The 19,414-nt window shown below is 53.5% G+C and overlaps 2 protein-coding genes across 2 annotated transcripts in view; one reads left to right on the plus strand and one right to left on the minus strand.

Annotated features, from left to right (window-relative positions):
* The window catches only part of LOC116954924 (fibrillin-2-like), a 516,076-nt gene that overhangs the window by 125,284 nt on the left and 371,378 nt on the right, over positions 1-19,414 (plus strand). The gene's annotated exons all lie outside the window — the stretch shown is intronic.
* LOC116937135 (ribosome biogenesis protein NSA2 homolog) lies at positions 5,336-14,536 on the minus strand. The gene is made up of 7 exons (XM_032944230.2): positions 14,381-14,536; positions 12,616-12,803; positions 11,320-11,470; positions 9,693-9,872; positions 8,480-8,591; positions 6,945-7,025; positions 5,336-5,543 (listed from the first exon to the last, which is right to left on the minus strand). Exons 1-7 carry the CDS (start codon positions 14,381-14,383, stop codon positions 5,476-5,478), a joined length of 783 nt encoding a protein of 260 aa, XP_032800121.1. The 5' UTR covers positions 14,384-14,536; the 3' UTR covers positions 5,336-5,475.

Raw genomic sequence — 19,414 nt, forward strand, 5'->3', positions numbered from 1 at the left:
ACCAAAATGGAGCTCTTTGGCATCAACTCAACTCGCCGTGTTTGGAGGAGGAATGCTGCCTATGACCCCAAGAACACCATCCCCACCATCAAACATGGAGGTGGAAACATTATGCTTTGGGGGTGTTTTTCTGCTAAGGGGACAGGACAACTTCACCGCATCAAAGGGACGATGGACGGGGCCATGCACCGTCAAATCCTGGGTGAGAACCTCCTTCCCTCAGCCAGGGCATTGAAAATGGGTCGTGGATGGGTATTCCAGCATGACAATAACCAAAAACACACGGCCAAGGCAACAAAGGAGTGGCTCAAGAAGAAGCACATTAAGGTCCTGGAGTGGCCTAGCCAGTCTCCAGACCTTAATCCCATAGAAAATCTGTGGAGGGAGCTGAAGGTTCGAGTTGCCAAACGTCAGCCTCGAAACCTTAATGGCTTGGAGAAGATCTGCAAAGAGGAGTGGGACAAAATCCCTCCTGAGATGTGTGCAAACCTGGTGGCCAACTACACGAAACGTCTGACATCTGTGGAGCAGCGCGAGAATACTTTCTGGTCGCCCTCTCTTCACGATGCGCACCGATCGAGGAGAGGTGAGGATGGGGGGGGGGGGGGTGAGGGGGGGGGGTGAGTGGGGAGAGGTGAGGGCTGTGAGAGGTGAGGGGGGTGAGGTGGTGTGAGGGGGTGAGTGGGGAGAGGTGAGGGGGGTGAGGAGAGGTGAGGGGGGGGCTAAGTGAGGTGAGAGGTGACGTGAGGTGAGGGGCTGAGTGAGTTCAGGTGAGAGGGGTGAGGTGGTGTGAGGGGGGTGAGGAGAGGTGAGGGGGGGGTTGAGTGAGGTGAGGTGAGAGGGGTGAGGTGGTGAGTGGGGAGAGGTGAGGAGGGTGAGGAGAGGTGAGGGGGGGGGCTGAGTGAGGTGAGGTGAGAGGTGAGGAGAGGTGAGAGGTGAGGTGAGAGGTGAGAGGCTGAGTGAGGTGAGGCGAGACGTCTTGATGACGAGGGGGGGGAGGGGGTCCAGGATGGAAGCGAGGCCCCAGCTGCCCTGCGGTGACTCGGGCTGACCTCCGAGGCATGGACGGGCGCGACTCACACTCGCTCTAGATTTGGAGTCTGCGTGTTTGTCATCATCATCATCACGGTGGCTGAGATGTTAACTACCTCGCCTGGTATACAGGTCGTGGGTTCCATCCCGACCCTGACGCCTGCTGCTGTATATTTGGAGTCTGCGTGTCTCTTTCTCTCATCATCACGGTGGCTGAGATGTTAACTACCTCGCCTGGTATACAGTAGGTCGTGGGTTCCATCCCGACGCCCGTTGCATATTTGGAGTCTGCGTCTCTCTCCCCGTGGTCTCGAGGACTTTTCTCCGTGTCCCTGCCCCAAATTGAGAATCAGCGTCACGCGCTCAAAACTATTTGGCTGCTGCCACAAAAAAACTAAAAACAAAGCTACGAGGCTCAGTGGGGGAGGGGGTCCTTACTTGGGAAACGCCAATAAGAGGATAATCGTTTAGTTTATAGTCGTTTAGTTCATCTTCTTTGGTTCTTTCGGTAAAGTCACCACGTAGAATGATAATAAAATAATAAATTGATAAAATAAAATAACACAATAATATTCTCACGACGTTTCGGCCACAGCACAAGCAGCCTTCATCAGGTTGTGTTGTGGCCGAAACGTCGTGTTAGAATATTATCGTGTTATTTTATTTTATCAATTTATTATTTTATTCTCATTCTACGCGGTGGTGACTTTACCGAAAGAACCAAAGAAGTATAATAAGCCTCTGAATTTATTCTTTTAAATAATGTTGTTATAACACTCACCATTAATGCGACTTCTGGTGCTGCATGGATTTGCTGATGTCTTTGTAGTCGGGTTGGTACTTGGTGAGGTTAAGCTTCATGCAAGCGTTGAGGCTTTCATCCGTTAAACGTGATCGTAGGTTGGACTTGATGTTTTTAAGATGTGAGAATGACTGCTCACATGCATACGTAGATCCAAACATGGTCAATACAGCAATACTCACACGCTGCAGTGTGTGGTATGTGACAGGAAGCGCGTTCCAAGTTTTGAGAATCAGCTGGTCTTCGGGTTGGAGTTTTTTCATTTCTGTCCACATGTGCTTGCTCGCCAACTCCGCTTTCTGTCGTGTGATTCTTTCCAAATCTTCATTCAGTGACTTGAACTTATTCACCCACATGTCTGAGGCCTTCAGGTCAGCCACTTCTGCTTCAAAATCTCTGACGGAGACACCAGGGATGTAATTCAGGTCGGCTGTGTTCAGTGAACACTCGTTTGGATGGGTGATGAACTTAAAAAGACGAGTGTGCTCACGAAATTCTCCAAAGCGTGCTTTGAAGGACTGTAGGAGACTGGATGTGCAGCCAGCTAGCTGGTGGAGATCAAGGTTTTGAATGGGCTCACTTGCTGTGCATGCATCTTTAAATTGGCTCAGTTTTTCAAAATGTAGTAAAAGACCTGTTTCAAGATCCGTGATGAAAAGCTCCAGCTTGTTTTCAAAAGCAAATACAGCTTGTTGAAGGGATAACACTGTATTTCCAATGCCTTGCATTTTCACGTTGAGCTGGTTCAGATGTTCAGTCAGATCTACGAGATAGTAAAACTTGAGGAGCCACTCGGTGTCGGCTAGCTCAGGATGCCCGACGCCTTTCATTTCAAGGAAAGTCCGGATTTCGTTCAGGCAAGCCGCAAAACGGCTAAGCACCTTCCCTCTTGACAACCAACGCACATTGCTGTGCAAAAGGAGACCAGGATAGTTATTTACAACTTCATCCAGCAGTGTTTTAAACTGGCGATCATTTAAGGCTCGGGCAACAATAAAGTTGATCACACGAATGACCAGCGACATCACTTCGCCAAACTGCCTGTCACACATCTGAGCACAAAGTGCCTCCTGGTGTATAATGCAATGGAAACTTAGGATGGGTCTATTTTCATGTTCACGGAGAAGCGCCACAAATGCTTTGTTTTTCCCCACCATACACGGAGCACCATCAGTACACACTGAGAGAAGTTTATCCATAGGTAGACTTTTTTCTTGAGCAAACTCCATGAAAGACTTGAATAAATCCTCACCTCTTGTGGACCCTTTTAATGGCAGAACAGCAAGACTTTCTTCGCGCAGTGTGTCACCAACAGCATATCTTGCAATCACGCTGAACTGCGACAAATGGCTCACGTCTGTTGACTCATCCAAAGCCAGAGAAAAGAACGGCGCTGCATTTATGTCCTTCACTTGCGTTTCCTCCACTTTGTTTGCCATCACGATGGTACGATCATGAACAGTTCTTGCCGACAGAGGCATGTCTTGTATCCGTTTGATTATCTTGTCTTTGTTCGGAAGATCATCAAAAAGTTCATTGGCTACATCCAGCATGAACGTTTTAGCATACTCGCCATCTGTGAATGGTTTTCCGTTCCTCACTATTGCTAAAGAACCAGCAAAGCTAGCCGAATTATAGTCACCTTGCCGGGTCCATACGCGGAGTTGCTGCTGGCTAGCTTGCACCCTGCTCAGCTCTTGGCACGCTTTCTTTCTGCTGTCTCCCGCAGGGTATTTTGATGCAAAGGTAGCGTGGCGCGTGTCGAAGTGCCGCTTTACATTCGACCGTTTCAACGATGTAATTTTGTCATTGCAAATTAGACACACCGCAGAACCCGCTCTCTCCACAAAGGCGAATTCTTCGGTCCATTCGTCCTGAAATGTACGATACTCGTCGTCTTTTTTTCTTTTCGCCATCTTCTTCGTCGAAGGGTTAGCTTTGAGCTAATGACCGAGCAGACGCAGTCTCAGACTGATTCAAAAGGGGGCGTTTACCTGTTTTACCCAGCAACGGCAAACGTAGGCCAGTATCATCCAATTAAAATAATGGACAATTGCTCCTGCAGCCCTGAACAGGACATGCGCAGTGAAAAATCGATGGATGGATTAAAACAAGTGAGAATATTTTGTTTTATCTGCGAGCCATATGCAATCATCAAAAGAGCCACATCTGGCTCGCGAGCCATAGGTTCCCGACCCCTGGTTTAGGCTAAACGTGCTTGTAATCCAAAGCGCTCGTACGTCAGAGCACGTTATGTCGGCTGCGATCACGTGACCAGCTGCGATCACGTGACGCTCGGCAGTACAAAGCGTGTACACTTAGGTGCTGCTGCTCGTATTGCCGAGACCCTCGCTCGTTTATCAAATTATCATTTGCTTAAAATGCTTTTTTTTGGTCGTCTTGCAAAACGCTCGCAGGCCAAGTCAACTCGCACTCCGCAAGGCTGCTACTGTACCACACAACAAAACATGACAGCCCCCTCGCAAACCAGACGCGCAGCGGTGCGCTAACCGCTGCACCACCACTCCCAACGCCACAGCCACGCTCAATCCACCGCCGGATCAAAGCCTCCCCCCCCCGATCTTTGCGATCCACGCGGCAAACCGATCCCGATCCCGAGGGGCCTGGTTCCCATCGCTCCGTCCGCAACGGCGGGCGGCTCCCCTCGGACGCGTTCCGCGTTTTTCCTTTTTCCTCCCCCCCCCCCTTGGCTGCCGCTCCGCGCTCCGTTATCATTCCACAGCCACGGGCAAAGCGCGCAGACGCACAGGCACGCGCACACCGAGGAGCACCGCGAAAGATGAAACTTTATTCACTGGGCGAGATGTGCTGGGGGCGGGTGGGGTGGGGCCCAGTTTGGCGTGCACGCACGCGCAGACGCTACGTGCCGCCGGCTAAGCCTATCGGAGCGCTCCCTTGCAGGCGGCATTGGGAAGACGTTGAGCGGTGTACCGGCGGCACGCGCAGTGCCACGCCCGGACCCTCGTCACCGATCCTTGCTCGCCCGTGCTGACGCGTTCGGATTGTCGGCGTCGTCGTCGTCGTCGGCGGCGTTCCCACCACCACCCCCCGCCCCCGCACCTCCGAGCAGCGCGGGGAGGCGACGTACGGTGCGACGGAAGTTCGACACGGACACCGCAGACACGCGGACACCACACGGACACCACGCGGACACACGGACACACGGACACCACACGGACACACGGACACACACGGACACGGTCCACCCGCTGCCCACCGGTGCTGCTGCTGCTGCCGGCTCTCGTGGTTTTCCTCCGACGAGGGGGCAGGCGGCGTGGGGAGGAGTGAGAGACGGCGCTGGTGGTGGTGGTGGGGGTGGTGGTGGTGGTGGTGTTGGTGCTGGTGGTGTTGGTGGTGGTGGTTGGTGGTGGTGTTACTGGTGGTGGTGGTGTTGGTGCTGGTGCTGGTGGTGTTGGTGGTGTTGGTGGTGGTGTTGGTGGTGTTGGTGTTGGTGTTGCTGGTGGTGGTGGTGTTGCTGGTGGTGCTGGTGGTGCTGGTGGTGTTGGTGGTGTTGGTGGTGTTGGTGGTGGTGTTGGTGGTGTTGGTGTTGGTGGTGTTGGTGGTGTTGGTGCTGGTGGTGTTGGTGCTGGTGGTGTGAGGAGCGGCAGGAGGATGAGGAGTCACACGAGCAGGACAGCGTTGATGCAGCCGTCGTTCTCCGGGTTGTTGGTCACCTGCGCGTACTTCCCTGCAGAGAGAGAAACAGAGAGAAACCGCACGCACGCGAACGGGCGTCACGGGGAGAGGCGGTGCCCGCCCGCGGTTCTCACCGCGCCTCAAATCAGCTCACCAATTGCCCCTTGGGAGCAGGGAGGGGGCGGGGGGGTGGGGGGCGGCGTGCCACGTTCACCGCCGAATCTCGCGACCGTTTTACTTCGAGGAGGCAAAGCGCCGCCGTTCAGCGGAGGCATTGCGGCCGTGCTCAGCCGCGGAGCGCCGCGGCCGCTCCGCCCGCGGCGCCTTTTCACCGCCGCCACCGGCGACGGCGGCCGAGCGAGCGACTCCTTGTGGGGAGACCGCACGGCGGAGCCTGCCACAGGGCCAACCGTGCCGCTCTCCCGCGTCTCAGCGGGTCTACTCGGGAGCGAGGCCATCAAACTATTTCTATCGTACCCGCCGCAAGGCCCACCCCCCCCCCCCCCCCCCCCCCCCCCGGCTGATCCGGAAGCGACGTGGGGACACCACTAAACGATCGCTCGACAAGGTGGCTCATCATCATTATCATCGTCACGTGGACATTCACAGCAACCAGACACCCTGAGTGCACGTTGATTCTAAATGGAGAGAATACCCGGAAGGGCCGCAGGAAAAATCTACGCGACTTAAGGGCACAGAGAGAGAGAGACACACAAACTCCAAATATACAGCAGCAGCAGTAGACGTCACGGTCGGGATCTAACCCACGACCTCCTGTGTACCAGGCGAGGTAGTTAACATCTCCTAGCCACCCGTGACGATGATGATGAGAGAGAGACACCGCAAACTCCAAATATACAGCAGCAGCAGGCTTCGACAGGGACGGGATCTAACCCACGACCTCCTGTGTACCAGGCGAGGTAGTTAACATCTCCTAGCCACCCGTGACGATGATGATGAGAGAGACACGCAAACTCCAAATATACAGCAGCAGCAGCAGGCGTCACCAGTCGGGATCCAACTCACGACCTCCTGTGTACCAGGCGAGGTAGTTAACATCTCCCTAGCCACCGTTATGATGATGAGAAAGGGATAGAACCCACGACCTCCTGTAGACCAGGCGAGGTAGTTAACATCTCCCTAGCCACCCGTGATGACGACGACGATGATGAGAGAGAGACACCCGCAAACTCCAAATATACAGCAGCAGCAGCAGATGTCACGGTCGGGATCTAACCCACGACCTCCCGCGTACCAGGCGAGGTAGTGAACATCTCCCTAGCCACCCGTGACGACGACGATGATGATGGTGAGACACCGCAAACTCCAAATATACAGCAGCAGCAGTCACCAGTCGGGATCCAACCCACGACCTCCCGCGTACCGGGCGACGGGAGTCAACATCCCCGAACCCAACGCGTGGAGGAGCGTTCCCGGTGGCACCGGCACTCACCCCACACCACCTTGCCGCCCTGCGTCACCAGGCCCAGCTCGCTGACGTTCACCTCCATGACGGTGCCCTTGGTGATCACTCCTGCACGCACGGCGAGAGGAAGAGCCGGGCCCCGGGGGGGGGAAGGGAGGGAAAGGCCGGGGGGAAAGTCACGGGGCGGAACGAAACCGTTGCCGGGAAGACGCCGGAAGAACCACGGCGGACGACGTCCGGTGGGACGTAATAATAACGGGGGGGGGGGAGGGGGGGGGGGTGTTTTCCCCCCCCCCCTTTGTTTTCACGGCAACAAAACCGAAACCTTTTTGTTTTTTAACGAGGATTCTGTTTACTGCATTAACCGCAATACCCGCAGTCAAAATGCAAACAAACAAAAAAACACACTACAGTAATATGTTTTACCCTTTTAACTGGCACAAAAACTGACACCTTTATTCAAGGCATCATGTCTGCAATAACCACAACACAAGCAGTCAACAGCGCTGGAATTATAGAATGATCATTTCCTTGTCAGTGGGTAAGCGTACACAATCAGCAGGGGGTCAAATACTTTTTTCCCCTCACTGTCTGGTAGGACAGCGCTGGAGTGCGCTGTCCTACCAGACAGTCTCGTCCCTTCACCTGATGAAGGCCGCTTGTGTTGTGGCCGTAAACGTCGTGAGAATATTATTGTGTTATTTTATTTTATCAATTTATTATTTTATTCTCATTCTACGTGACTTTACCGAAAGAACCAAAGAAGATGATTGGTCCACACCAAGGGGTGTGGACCAATCATCTTCAGCTGTTGCTGGCTCGGGATGGGGTAGGGGGTCACAGCGGCCTCCGCGGGGGGCGCCCCCCCCCCCCCCCCCCCCGAACCGGATCCGTGCCGCCGAGTTCTATTCTCGAACGTTTGGGGGGGGGGGTCTCGAACGAGGTGTTCTGTTCGTACATCGGCAGCAGCGGCTCTCTCGGATCCGGCTACCGAGATTCCACAACAGCGGCGACAGCGGCAGCGGCGAGTGCGCCGAACTTCTTTCGCACCGTACGTAGCCGCCCGCGCTAATCGGAGGTGCTGGGGGAAGGGCAAAACTTAACACAACAAGCAGTTGTGTTGACTTTAGCTAGGTAGTTAACATCTCCCTAGCCACCGTGATGATGATGATGAGGGAGAGAGACACACTGCAAACTGCAAATATTCAGCAGCAGGGGTCGGGGTCGGGATCGAACCCACGACCTCCTGCGTACCGGGCGAGGTAGTTAACATCTCCTAGCCACCGCGATGATGATGAGAGAGACACGCAGACTCTAAATCTACAGCAGCAGCAGGCGTCAGGGTTGGGATCGAACCCACGACCTCCTGTGTACAAGGCGAGGTAGTTAACATCTCCCTAGCCACCGTGATGATGATGAGGGAGAGAGACACGCAGACTGCAAATATACAGCAGCATCGGGCATCATGAGGGTCGGGATCGACCTCCACGCGACCTCCTGCGCACCAGGCGAGGTCGTGAACATCTCCCCAGCCACCACGATGCCCGCATCACGCGGCGTACCGAGCGAGGTGTACATGGGTGAGGACGGGTTCTTCTTCACGCCCAGGATGGGCAGGCAGAAGGTGGCCTTCAACTCGGGGTGAGTCACGTGGGCCTTCTTGAAGCGCAATCCCTGCGCGGGCGAAACCGAGAGGGAAGTGCGGGGTTGGCAACGGTCGTCAACAGCCAGCGGAGGAACACGGCGAGCTACGGAGATTTTATTTTTCCCCGCGGGCGTCCAGCCAGGGGCGGGGCAACGGGGTCAGAACGTCACAACAACAACAACAACACCAACAACAACAAACAGACGGTACGAAAACACGGCACAATGGGAGCGCAAAGTTCTACGAGAGGTAAACAAATGACTCAACAACTTTTACTTTATGAGACTTCCTTTGCCAGTAACAGGATATAGTAATAGGTTTTTACCCTTTTAACTGGCACAAAAACTGACACCTTTATTCAAGGCATCATGTTTGCAATAACCACAACACAAGCAGTCAAAATGCAAACAAAAGAGACAACTCTGATAATAATAATATGCACTGTCCTTGAATTTGATTGGTCCACACCCGAGACGGCTTTTCTTAGAGCCCAGTCCCCACTGGTGTTGGACCAGATGACGCCTTTTGGCGTGTGGACCAATCAAATTCAAGGACAGTGCCAATATTATTATCAGAGTTGTCTCTTTTGTTTGCATTTTGACTGCTTGTGTTGTGGTTATTGCAAACATGATGCCTCGAATACAGGTGTCAGTTTTTGTGCCAGTTAAAAGGGTAAAAACCTATTACCATACTAGGCTCAACAGCTGTTTGCGTCTCAGCAGCTAAGGGCCCACACTGAGCTAACAATACGCTTCGCTCGCGGAAAGCGGCACGGCCACGAAGGACAGCTCGGCACAAACAAAGTGGCTTATCGCGTCTCGCGGAAATTTCACCGCGGCAAAGTAAGTTTTAACGACCTACATGAGGGAGGGAGGGAGGGAGGGAGGGAGGGAGGGAGGGAGGGAGGGAGGGAGGGAGGGAGGGAGGGAGGGAGGGAGAGCAAACGTTGACCGCCGGCGTGGCAATGAGTGCTGGGGAGGGGTGGGAGAGGAAGGGTGGATGGAGCTGGGAATGGAGGGGAGGGATGTAGCGGAGGGGGAGGGAGGGGAGAGAGAGGGAGGGAGGGAGGTGAGGGAGGGGGATGGGAAGCAGGGGTAGGGAGGGAGGGGGAGGGGGGGGGTCCCTCTCACCATGGGGCGGATGAATCGCTCGTACTTGGGCGGCTTGCGAGTGAAGCCGTCGCCCACGAAGCAAACCTTCGTCACGAGACGCTTCCACGACTTGCGTCGCGTCTTGCCGGTCCGGACCACGCGGAACACCTCCGCCTCCCCCTGGGCACGCACCTTGGGCAGCGGCACGTCCCACTTGCCCTGTGGGGAGGGGAGGGGAGGGTGAGCAATACAGTTCGGGGGGGGGGGGTTGTCGTCAGCGCAAGAGAGGGGCGGGCTGGGCGCGCCGTGGCAATAGCGCCGCTCGTGAAATAACGAGGGGCAGGAGAGGGCGTGGAGGGGAGTGGAGCGGGATGAGAGGGGAGAGGTAGAAGAGTGAGTGGAGGGGAGTGGAGTGAGATGAGAGGGGAGAGGCAGGAGAGTGCGTGGAGGGGAGTGGAGTGAGATGAGAGGGGAGAGGCAGGAGAGTGAGTGGAGTGGAGTGAGATGAGAGGGGAGAGGCAGGAGGGGAGTGGAGTGAGATGAGAGGGGAGAGGCAGGAGAGTGCGTGGAGGGGAGTGGAGTGAGATGAGAGGGGAGAGGTGTGAGAGTGAGTGGAGGGGAGTGGAGTGAGATGAGAGGGGAGGAGAGCGCGATAAATCGTCGCCATCAGCCACGATCTATCCACTTGATTTGCGTCACGAGTTTGGGGAGATAAACCCTCCCTGGGGTCACGTCCCCCAAGGTCATTCGGAGGGGGAGGAGGGGGCACAGGCTGCGTCATGGTTACCGTGCAGGAGAAATGTTTTAATGTGCACAGGGAACCATCAGCGACACGGTGTAACGGCAAAACACAACCGCAAGTGAAACTAAACTAAGTAAAGTAAAACCTTGGACTGCGAGCATAATTAGTTCCGGAAACGTGTTTGTAATCCAAGGCACTCGTACATCAAAGCACAACGTATGTCAGCTGTGATCACGTGACGCTAGGCAGTACAAAGCGTCTACACGTGCTGCTACTTGTATTGCAAGACCCTCGCCCGTTCATCAAATTATTATTTATTAAAAAAAATTTGCTCGTCTTGCAAGACACTCGCAGAGCAAGTTACTCACAACCCAAGGTTTTACTTTGTACTTAACAATTAATATCTCACCAGGTAAGGCCCCACTGAGCCGTGTGGCTCTTCTTCAGAAGCGACCAGGCTACCACAAATGATAGCTCAACCAAGCGGCTCATTACCACGTGGAAATTTATAGCAGCCAAGTTGGCCTCACACCTGGCGAAATAAAATAGTTTTTAGTTTAGCACCGCGAAAACGCCGCGACAAAGCCGGGCCGTGTCACCACCTTTTGAACCGCGTGACGTTATGCGAGGTGGCATGACGTCACATGTTGTGACGTCACACGAGATGGCGTGACGTCACGCCACCTCGCGTGACGTCACGTGGTTCAAAAGGTGGTGTGGCATGACGTCATGTGATGTAATGTGGCGTGACGTAACGCGGTGTGACGTGGCGTCACGCGATGTGGCGTGACGTCACACCATGTGGCTTGACGTCACGCCATGTGATGTGACGTCACGCGATGTGGCGTGACGTCACGCCATGTGACGTGACGTCACATGGCGTGACGTCACGCGATGTGACGCGGCGTGCGCCGTGGAGCTCACCGCCTTCTCCTTGCGCTTCTGCTTGATCATGTTGGACAGAACTTTGGCCCTGGACTGGCCCTCGCGGTCCAGGAGGTAGGCGGGCACCGCGCCCTTGGGCGTTTTGTCCTCGTCCTTCTGTTTCGCCATCCTCTGCTCGTGCATCTTGATGCTGCCCGGCGTCGACGACGTGGGGAAGGGGGGGAAAAACGGAGCTCGTTAAAACTAAAAATTGTTACTGGCCAAGAGGCGTGCGTTCATTTGCGTACAGTTACAAAACTATGAACTAAGCAACGTTTTATTTTGGGAGGTAAGGGCCCCCCCCCGCTGAGCCGTACAGCTCTCTCCTCCGAAGCGACCTGGCTATCACAAACGATAGCGCAGCCGAGTGGCTCGTCGCCGTGTGGAAATTTACGGCAGCCAAAAACTCTGAACGCGCGACGTCGATTCTACACGCGGAGGGGAAAAACCCGGCGGACCGCGAGAAAAATCAACAAGGAGCGGCACAAGTGTCCCTCACCGTGCGGTCACAGGCGTCGGGATCAAACCCGTGGCCTGCACACCAGGCGAGGCAGTTAACATTTCGCCACCACAGTGAGAACGGTTAGTCTGCACGCGCTTGATAACGTGTGCACGTGTGATCAACCTTCTCCTTCCCAAAGCCAAATCGAACTGTGGCAAGCCTTTGGGCAGGCACCCAGACATTCACGCGCACCGCAGTCACAGAAAGTGACTGCCCAATCAGCTTAAGGGACGCGACCTGGGCTTGGCTGTCTTCACCCCAGCGCTGTCCTCGAGACAGCCCGGTCCCTTCACCTGATGAAGGCCACTTGTGTTGTGGCCGAAAACGTCGTGATTTTTTTGTTATTTTATTTTTTTACCTACGTGACTTTACCGAATAGAACCAAAGAGCATGGATCCTTGCAGTCACGAAAGCTTCAAATCTACAATTGCAAGAAGCGCGTTAAAATGAGACCACAGTGTTGCCACGACCTTAAAAGATATTCTGGCCACCTCCAGCAGAGCGTTTAGTTTGCCGTCCCCTCTCCCGCACCTCCGATTAGCAGGGACGCGAAAGAAGTTCATACGTACGTGCGTGCGTGCACGGTACCCGATTCGTGCGGCTAAAATAATCGCGGTGAGAGATGCAATTTTTGCGAGCGGGCCAATTCCAAGCGGCAGGCCTTGCGTGCCAAGGCCTACCGTGGGCTACTGGCGGCCGGTCCCCTGGTGGCCTTCAGGGCGGCTCCGAATGGGCCCCCGGGGGCTGCGGGATGGAGCGGACACGCACGGACGAGAGGATCGCGAGGGGATTACGTTTTCTTTATCTGGATCTTCTCCTTGTGCCGCTCCTTGTTGTAGAGTTTCGCCTTGAGGCCGATGAGCTTCTTGGCCTTGCGAGCACGCTCGTGCGCCTCACGCCCCTCCTTCTTGCGCTTCTTCTCGTGGTAGTCCAGCCGGTAGCCATAGCGCTTGCGGTGGAGGTCTATGTAGTCGTTCTGCGGCTGTTGAGCGCACGCGACAGGAAGACACCGGGGCATCACGCATGCGCACACAAAGGCAAAGATCCCCCGTGTAGCCTGTAACGGACTGTTGGCGCAAGTGCCGTTAGCGAGCACCTACGAAGGCCGGAACGGCACACGAGGCGGTGGGTGGCCAGCGCCACGCCCGGCCGCCTTTGTCTCCCCAGCGGCGATGTTTACTACACACCGCACCAGGTACTCATTTGAGGCCGAGTCGACCTAGGGAAGGTCCAGGACCGGTTCAGATAATCGTCTCTGATGTTGTCCGTGAGCGGGAATAGAACTCGGGTCACCAGGTTCGTAGCGCAGCGCGCTGACCGCTACACTACCGTTCCCCGCGCGCGCGCACACACACAACAGCACACACAACAGCACGCACACACACACACAACAGCACGCACACACACAACAGCACACACACACACAACAGCACACACACACTGACACACAACAGCGAGAGACGTTTGTGCTTCTGTGCGACACAGACCTGGTAAACCCACAGAGGATGCAAGGACACCGAGACTTATTATGGAAACCTCCATGTTATACTGTACACGAGAGAGAGACCGAGAACTGTAGCACGGCTGGCTACGTACGGTGCGAAAGAAGTTCGGCACACACCATCAAGAGAGATGCATTAAATGGCAGGCCTCGGTGCGACCGTGGCCACGCCACCCAAACTACGTGCCACGTTTTTAAATCACCGTAAGTCTGCGCGCTCCTTCAAAGAGCAAAACAACATACTCCTGGCCAGAAGCCACCTCTCGTCGTGGCCTGGAAATCCTCGGCACGAACACTCTGGGCTCCTGGGGGACACGTTTGCCACACACGCACGAGGGATCCTTCGTCTATCTATGCCATACGCGATGGATAGAGAAACGAAATGACACGGACAGCTCCCCCCCCACCCACATCTGAATGGCCACAACTGCACTAAAATCCATCCCACATGGTCGCATCAACACCCCCCCCCAATCTCTCCCGAGCAGTCCGGTACAGCGTGGAAGAGTAGGCCCTAATAACCCTCGTTAAGAGAGACAGAGGAAGAGTTTTATAGCTCATCGGATTCCTTCAGCATTTAGACATTCTGAAGCAGCCACTGATCTTCCCCCCCCTGCGCCAGGCACCACGAGGCGACGCTCGCCTTCGCTCCGTCCCCACTTACAGAGGAGGAGGCGGAGGAGGAGCGCCCGCCCGGTCGCCCGCCCGGCCGCCGCTAACCCTTGAGAGGCGAGAACCCCAACAACATTCACTGGAGCCGAGGCCCAATTCGCCCCGTGCCGACGAAACGCGAAGCGGCGGCGGCGGCCGGCGGAGACTGCCAAAGGGCGCGAGGCCCCAGCGTGCACGAGGACGCTAGGCCCACCACGCTAGGACCCCGCGCTAGGGCCCCGCGCTAGGGCCCCGCGCTTGGCCCACCACGCTAGGACCCCGCGCTAGGCCCACCACGCTAGGGCGCTAGGGCCCCGCGCTAGGGCGCTAGGGCCCCGCGCTAGGCCCACCACGCTAGGCCCACCACGCTAGGCCCACGACGCTAGGGCCCTCCCAGCGCCACTCACCATGGCTTCGCTCCTCCACGCGAACGCTCGCGCGGCGGTGTGTCCGGACTTGGGGGTGTGGGGGCTGTTTAGGGTCGGGGGACTCGAGGGGGTCAAATCGAGGGGGTCAAATCGAGGGGATGTTGGGGAGCATGGGGGCAGGCCTCGTGGTGTGGGTGAGGCCTCGGCTGAAGAGAGGGATTGTGGGTAGACCCGGGGGGGAGGTGGGAGCGGGGTGGGTGGGGTCACGTGGCGCGCACGAGGGGGCGGGGCGATCACGAACACCGCTGGCGAGGCGAGTTCGATTCCCGCTCACGATGACCAGCGCTGTATTATTATTCAACTTTTGTATTATTATTTGGAGTTTGCGTGTCTCTCTCTGTGTTCTTTTACCGGGTAGGGCCCACAGTATTTGGACCCATCCTGGGCCTCCTCAGTCTAAAATAAATATCGCCACTGGGGAGACAAAGGCGGCCGGGAGGCGTGGTGGTAACCATCCATTCCGTTGTGTGCTGCGACGCTTCTTGCCAACAGCAACTTTGCCCCAAAATTCTGTCGCAGGCTTTACGGGGGACCTTTGCCTTTGTGTGCACGTGCGTGGAGCGGTGGTGCAGCGGTTAGCGCGCCGTGCTATACGAACCCTGCACGTGACCAAATGACCGGATAATTTCTGAAGCCGGACCTGGGCCCTCCCCTAGGTCGACTCAGCCTCAAATGAGTACCTGGTGCTAGCCAACAGCACTTGCCCCAACAGTCTGTTAGGGTTTTGATTTCAAGCTTTCGTGACTGCAGGGATTCATATTCTTGGTTCTTTCGGTAAAGTCACCACGTAGAAGGGAAACAATAAAATAATAAAATATATATTCTTAGTTCTTTCGGTAAAGTCACGTTGAAGGGAAACAATAAAATAATAAAATATATAAAACAATAAAAATTCTCACGACGTTTCGACCATAACACAAACAGTCGTCATCAGGTGTGTTGGTTTGCAAGACGACCGTTTGTGTTATGGTCGAAACGTCGTGAGAATTTTTATTGTTATATATATATTTTATTATTTTATTGTTTCCCTTCAACGTGGTGACTTTACCGAAAGAGCTAAGAATATGAATTACTGCAGTCACGAAAGCTTCAAATCAAAATAAAAAATATATAAAACAATAAAATTCTCACGACGTTTCGACCGCGACACGAGCAATCATCATCGGGTGTGAAAAACCACACCAAGAAAATTTGAAAAAAGTGGCGGTCTGTTAGGGGCCGTCCATAAATGACGTCACGCACCTAGAGGGGGGGGGGCGGGGTCAGACATTTGTGACGATGTGTGACGAGGGACTGGGGGAGGGGGGGGTTGAGAAATGTGACGTCACATCAAAATGCGCAACTTTAAATAAATATAGACAACACGTTCTACTTAATTAAATAGACTTTTTAATAAATGTTTTCTCCTACAACATCAGAGTGCAGCGCCACATTAAATACGCACTACAATGACAATAGTTTAAAGCGATTTGAAGCATGTTTTATATATTTTTTGGGGGGGGGGAGGGCAAAGCATTGTGACGTCATATTTGAGGGGTGGGGGGGGGTCTGACTTTTTGTGACGCAGTGTGATGACGGGGAGGAGGGGGGGGGGTCAAAAATCGTTCAAAATCGGCTGACGTCATTTATGGACGGCCCCTTAAGGCTGTACGGGGGATCTTTGTCCTTTTTTTTTGTGTACACGTGCGGCTCGCTGGGCCTCCCCCGGGGGTCTGCTGAGCCATGGTTGAGGCTCTGGCGGTGCTTAGCCTTAACATCAGCACTGGGGATGATAAGCGGTGGGACTATGTGAAATTGGCGCTCGGTTCCAGAACGTTCCTCCCACCCCCCACCCCCCCCCCCCCAACAGTCTAAAAGCTCAACAATATTTTTATTTTTTAAAATTTTAACGCGGCATTACAAATCGTTGTGGGTGTACCGTCCTTAAAAGATTGATTACAACATTTTTTTTTTAAAAACAAACCCCCCCCCCCCCAACGACTACGACGATTTTCAATTCTAGATTTGAAGCTTTCGTGACTGCAAGGATCCATACTCTTTGGTTCTATTCGGTAAAGTCACGTAGGTACCTACGTAAGGTACCTACGTGACTTTACCGAATAGAACCAAGTCTCCGTCTCGTATTCACGCGCATTGCGACTCTCGACATATTGGAGTTGTTTTTTTATATCTCTTGACTTAAAGCTTTCGTGACTGCAGGGATTCATATTGTTTGCTTCTTTCGGTAAAGTCACCACGTAGATAGGTTCAAATTAAATTGTGATTTAAAGCTTTCGTGACTGCAGGGATTCATATTCTTTGCGTCTTTCGGTAAAGTCACTGCCACGTAGAAGGGAAACAATAAAATAAGAAAAATATAAAACAATACAATTATTTCTAGATTTAAAGCTTTCGTGACCGCAAGGATTCATCTTCTTTGGTTCTTTCGGTAAAGTCACCACGTAGAATGAGAATAAAATAATAAAATAAAACAATACAATTCTCACGACGTTTCGGCCACAACACAAGTGGCCTTCTTCAGGTGAAAGGAACAAACCTGTCGGGACGACAGAGCTACATTTGTGTTGGGGCCGAAACGTCGTGAGAATTTTATTGTTTTATTTTATTATTTTATTCTCATTCTACGTGACTTTACCGAAAGAACCAAAGAAAATAAAATTATAATTTTATTGTTTCCCTTCTACGTGGTGACTTTACCGAAAGAACCAAGAATATAGGTTCAAATTAATAAAAGTAATACATTTAAAATAAGTAAAATAAAATAAAGCAGCTAAATTAAATCACGACGTTTCGGAGGCAACACAAGCTTCCGTCTTCAGGTCGAACAGACACAGCAGAATTCGCTGTATCAAGTGAACAGCTCTGAGACACTCGAGATTATATATACAGGTTAGGGGGGAGGGGGGGGAGGAGCCAGAAAGGGACGTGGGAGGGGAGGGGAGGGATAAGTTAAGACACCTTTTGTTATGCTGCAGGGGGTTCGGGAGGAGTGGTGGTGCACTGCAAGATAGCGGGTAAAACCCACCTTTTGTTATGCTGCAGGGGGTTCGGGAGGAGCGGTGGTGCACTGCAAGATAGCGGGTAAAACCCACCTTTTGTTATGCTGCAGGGGGTTAAGGGGTGGAGCGGTGGTGCACTGCAAGGAAGCGGGTAAAACCCACCTTTTGTTATGCTGCAGGGGGTTAAGGTGGGAGTGGTGGTGCACTGTAAGATAGCGGGTAAAACCACCTTTTGTTATGATGCAGGGGGTTCGGGATGAGTGGTGGTGCACTGCAAGATAGCGGGTAAAACCCACCTTTTGTTATGCTGCAGGGGGTTAAGGGGTGGAGCGGTGGTGCACTGCAAGATAGCGGGTAAAACCACCTTTTGTTATGATGCAGGGGTTCGGGAGGAGTGGTGGTGCACTGCAAGATAGCGGGTAAAACCCACCTTTTGTTATGCTGCAGGGGGTTAAGGTGGGAGTGGTGGTGCACTGTAAGATAGCGGGTAAAACCACCTTTTGTTATGATGCAGGGGGTTCGGGAGGAGGGCGATGGCGTGCTGCACGAGAACGAGCACCATCCTTGTAGAAACGTAAACGGCTGTACAATTATCAGCCAGCTAAAGTTTGACTCGGTTGATGACATCTTTACAAAAGTTGCTCAAATTTGAAACCATCCTCTCGGTTGAAGTTGTGTCTATGTTTGTATATTTGGATGGCTTCATGGACAAATCTTTGGTAATAACCGGGAGGTTAATAACCGGGAGGTTATTACCAAAGAGAAAATAATGTCATGATAACCTGCTGTGTTGAAACAATGATCAGCCAAAGGCCGAAGAATTCGTTCTGCCGTGTTTCAAATCTGATTTGTGCTCGCGAATTCGGCCGGAAATACGTCGTTTCGTCTCCCCGATATAGCAGTCACCGCAGGTACAACTCAATTTGTAAACACCGGGGTACTGTAAGTCAGGAATGACATCCTTTACGGATGGGATCAGATCACGGATTTTGTGTACTGTATTGAACCGGACCTGGATCTTGTGTTTGTTTAGAATTTTGGAAATCTTTTTGGTAACGCCTGCTATGTATGGTAGTGTGATGGTTTTGATCGGAGTATCAAGTGATTGTTTCTGTATGGTGGGAGAAATAGCTTGGCGGATGGTACGGTCAGAGTATCCGTTCTTGTTGAGGGCCAGATGTACATTGATTCACTGGTCAGGTGGTGTTGGTCAGAAATGCAATGAGCCCTATGGTATAAAGTTTTGATGAGAGAGTTCTTTTGAGCTGGGTGGTGGTGGGAATCAGGCTTCAAGTATGAATCCGTGTGGGTAGACTTTCTGTAAACAGAATGACCCAAAGAGCCATCCGTCCTCCTCTCAAACAGAACATCCAAGAATGGCAGCTTGCCGTCTTTCTCCACTTCCATGGCGAATTTGATGGATGGGTGTCTGGAATTTATGTGGTCTAGGAAACGGTTCAAAGCCGGGAGGCCATGTGGCCAAATGACGAAAGTGTCATCCACAAATCTCTTCCACAGGGAAGGACGAAGGGTGGATGTCTGGACGGGAGTCTGATTCAAATTTCTCCATGAAAACATTGTCTATCACTGGTGATAGCCAATGGTGGTGGCCGTGAGCCGGAATTGAACATGGGCCGCCGGGTTCGTCGCTCATCGGATTCCTGCAGTATGCATACATATTCTGATCGATTTCTGTAGCGCAGTGCGCTAACCGCTGCACCACAGCTCCCTCGCAACACACACACACACACGTGCTCTCGTCGTCTGCAGAACAGGGGGGCGGGGGGGAGGGAGGGAGAGAGAGAACACAGAAATACCACAGAGAAAGGCTCCCCCAGTCGGGAGTCGAACCCAGGTGATTCCCGCTGCGAGTGTACGGCGGCTGCTGCTGATGCTGCTGCACTCTCAGCAGGGTGCAAGGCGGTGATCTCGGATGACATTCCTGGGCGTGGTGGAGGACGGGGCCCTAACTCACGTGAACCTGCTCGTGAGCAGCGCAGCCGTCTCATCAGCA

Source organism: Petromyzon marinus, chromosome 57 (genome assembly GCF_048934315.1).
Source record: "Petromyzon marinus isolate PM22_M1 ecotype Great Lakes invasive population chromosome 57, UKy_Petmar_22M1.pri1.0, whole genome shotgun sequence".
NCBI classification, from domain to species: domain Eukaryota; kingdom Metazoa; phylum Chordata; class Hyperoartia; order Petromyzontiformes; family Petromyzontidae; genus Petromyzon; species Petromyzon marinus.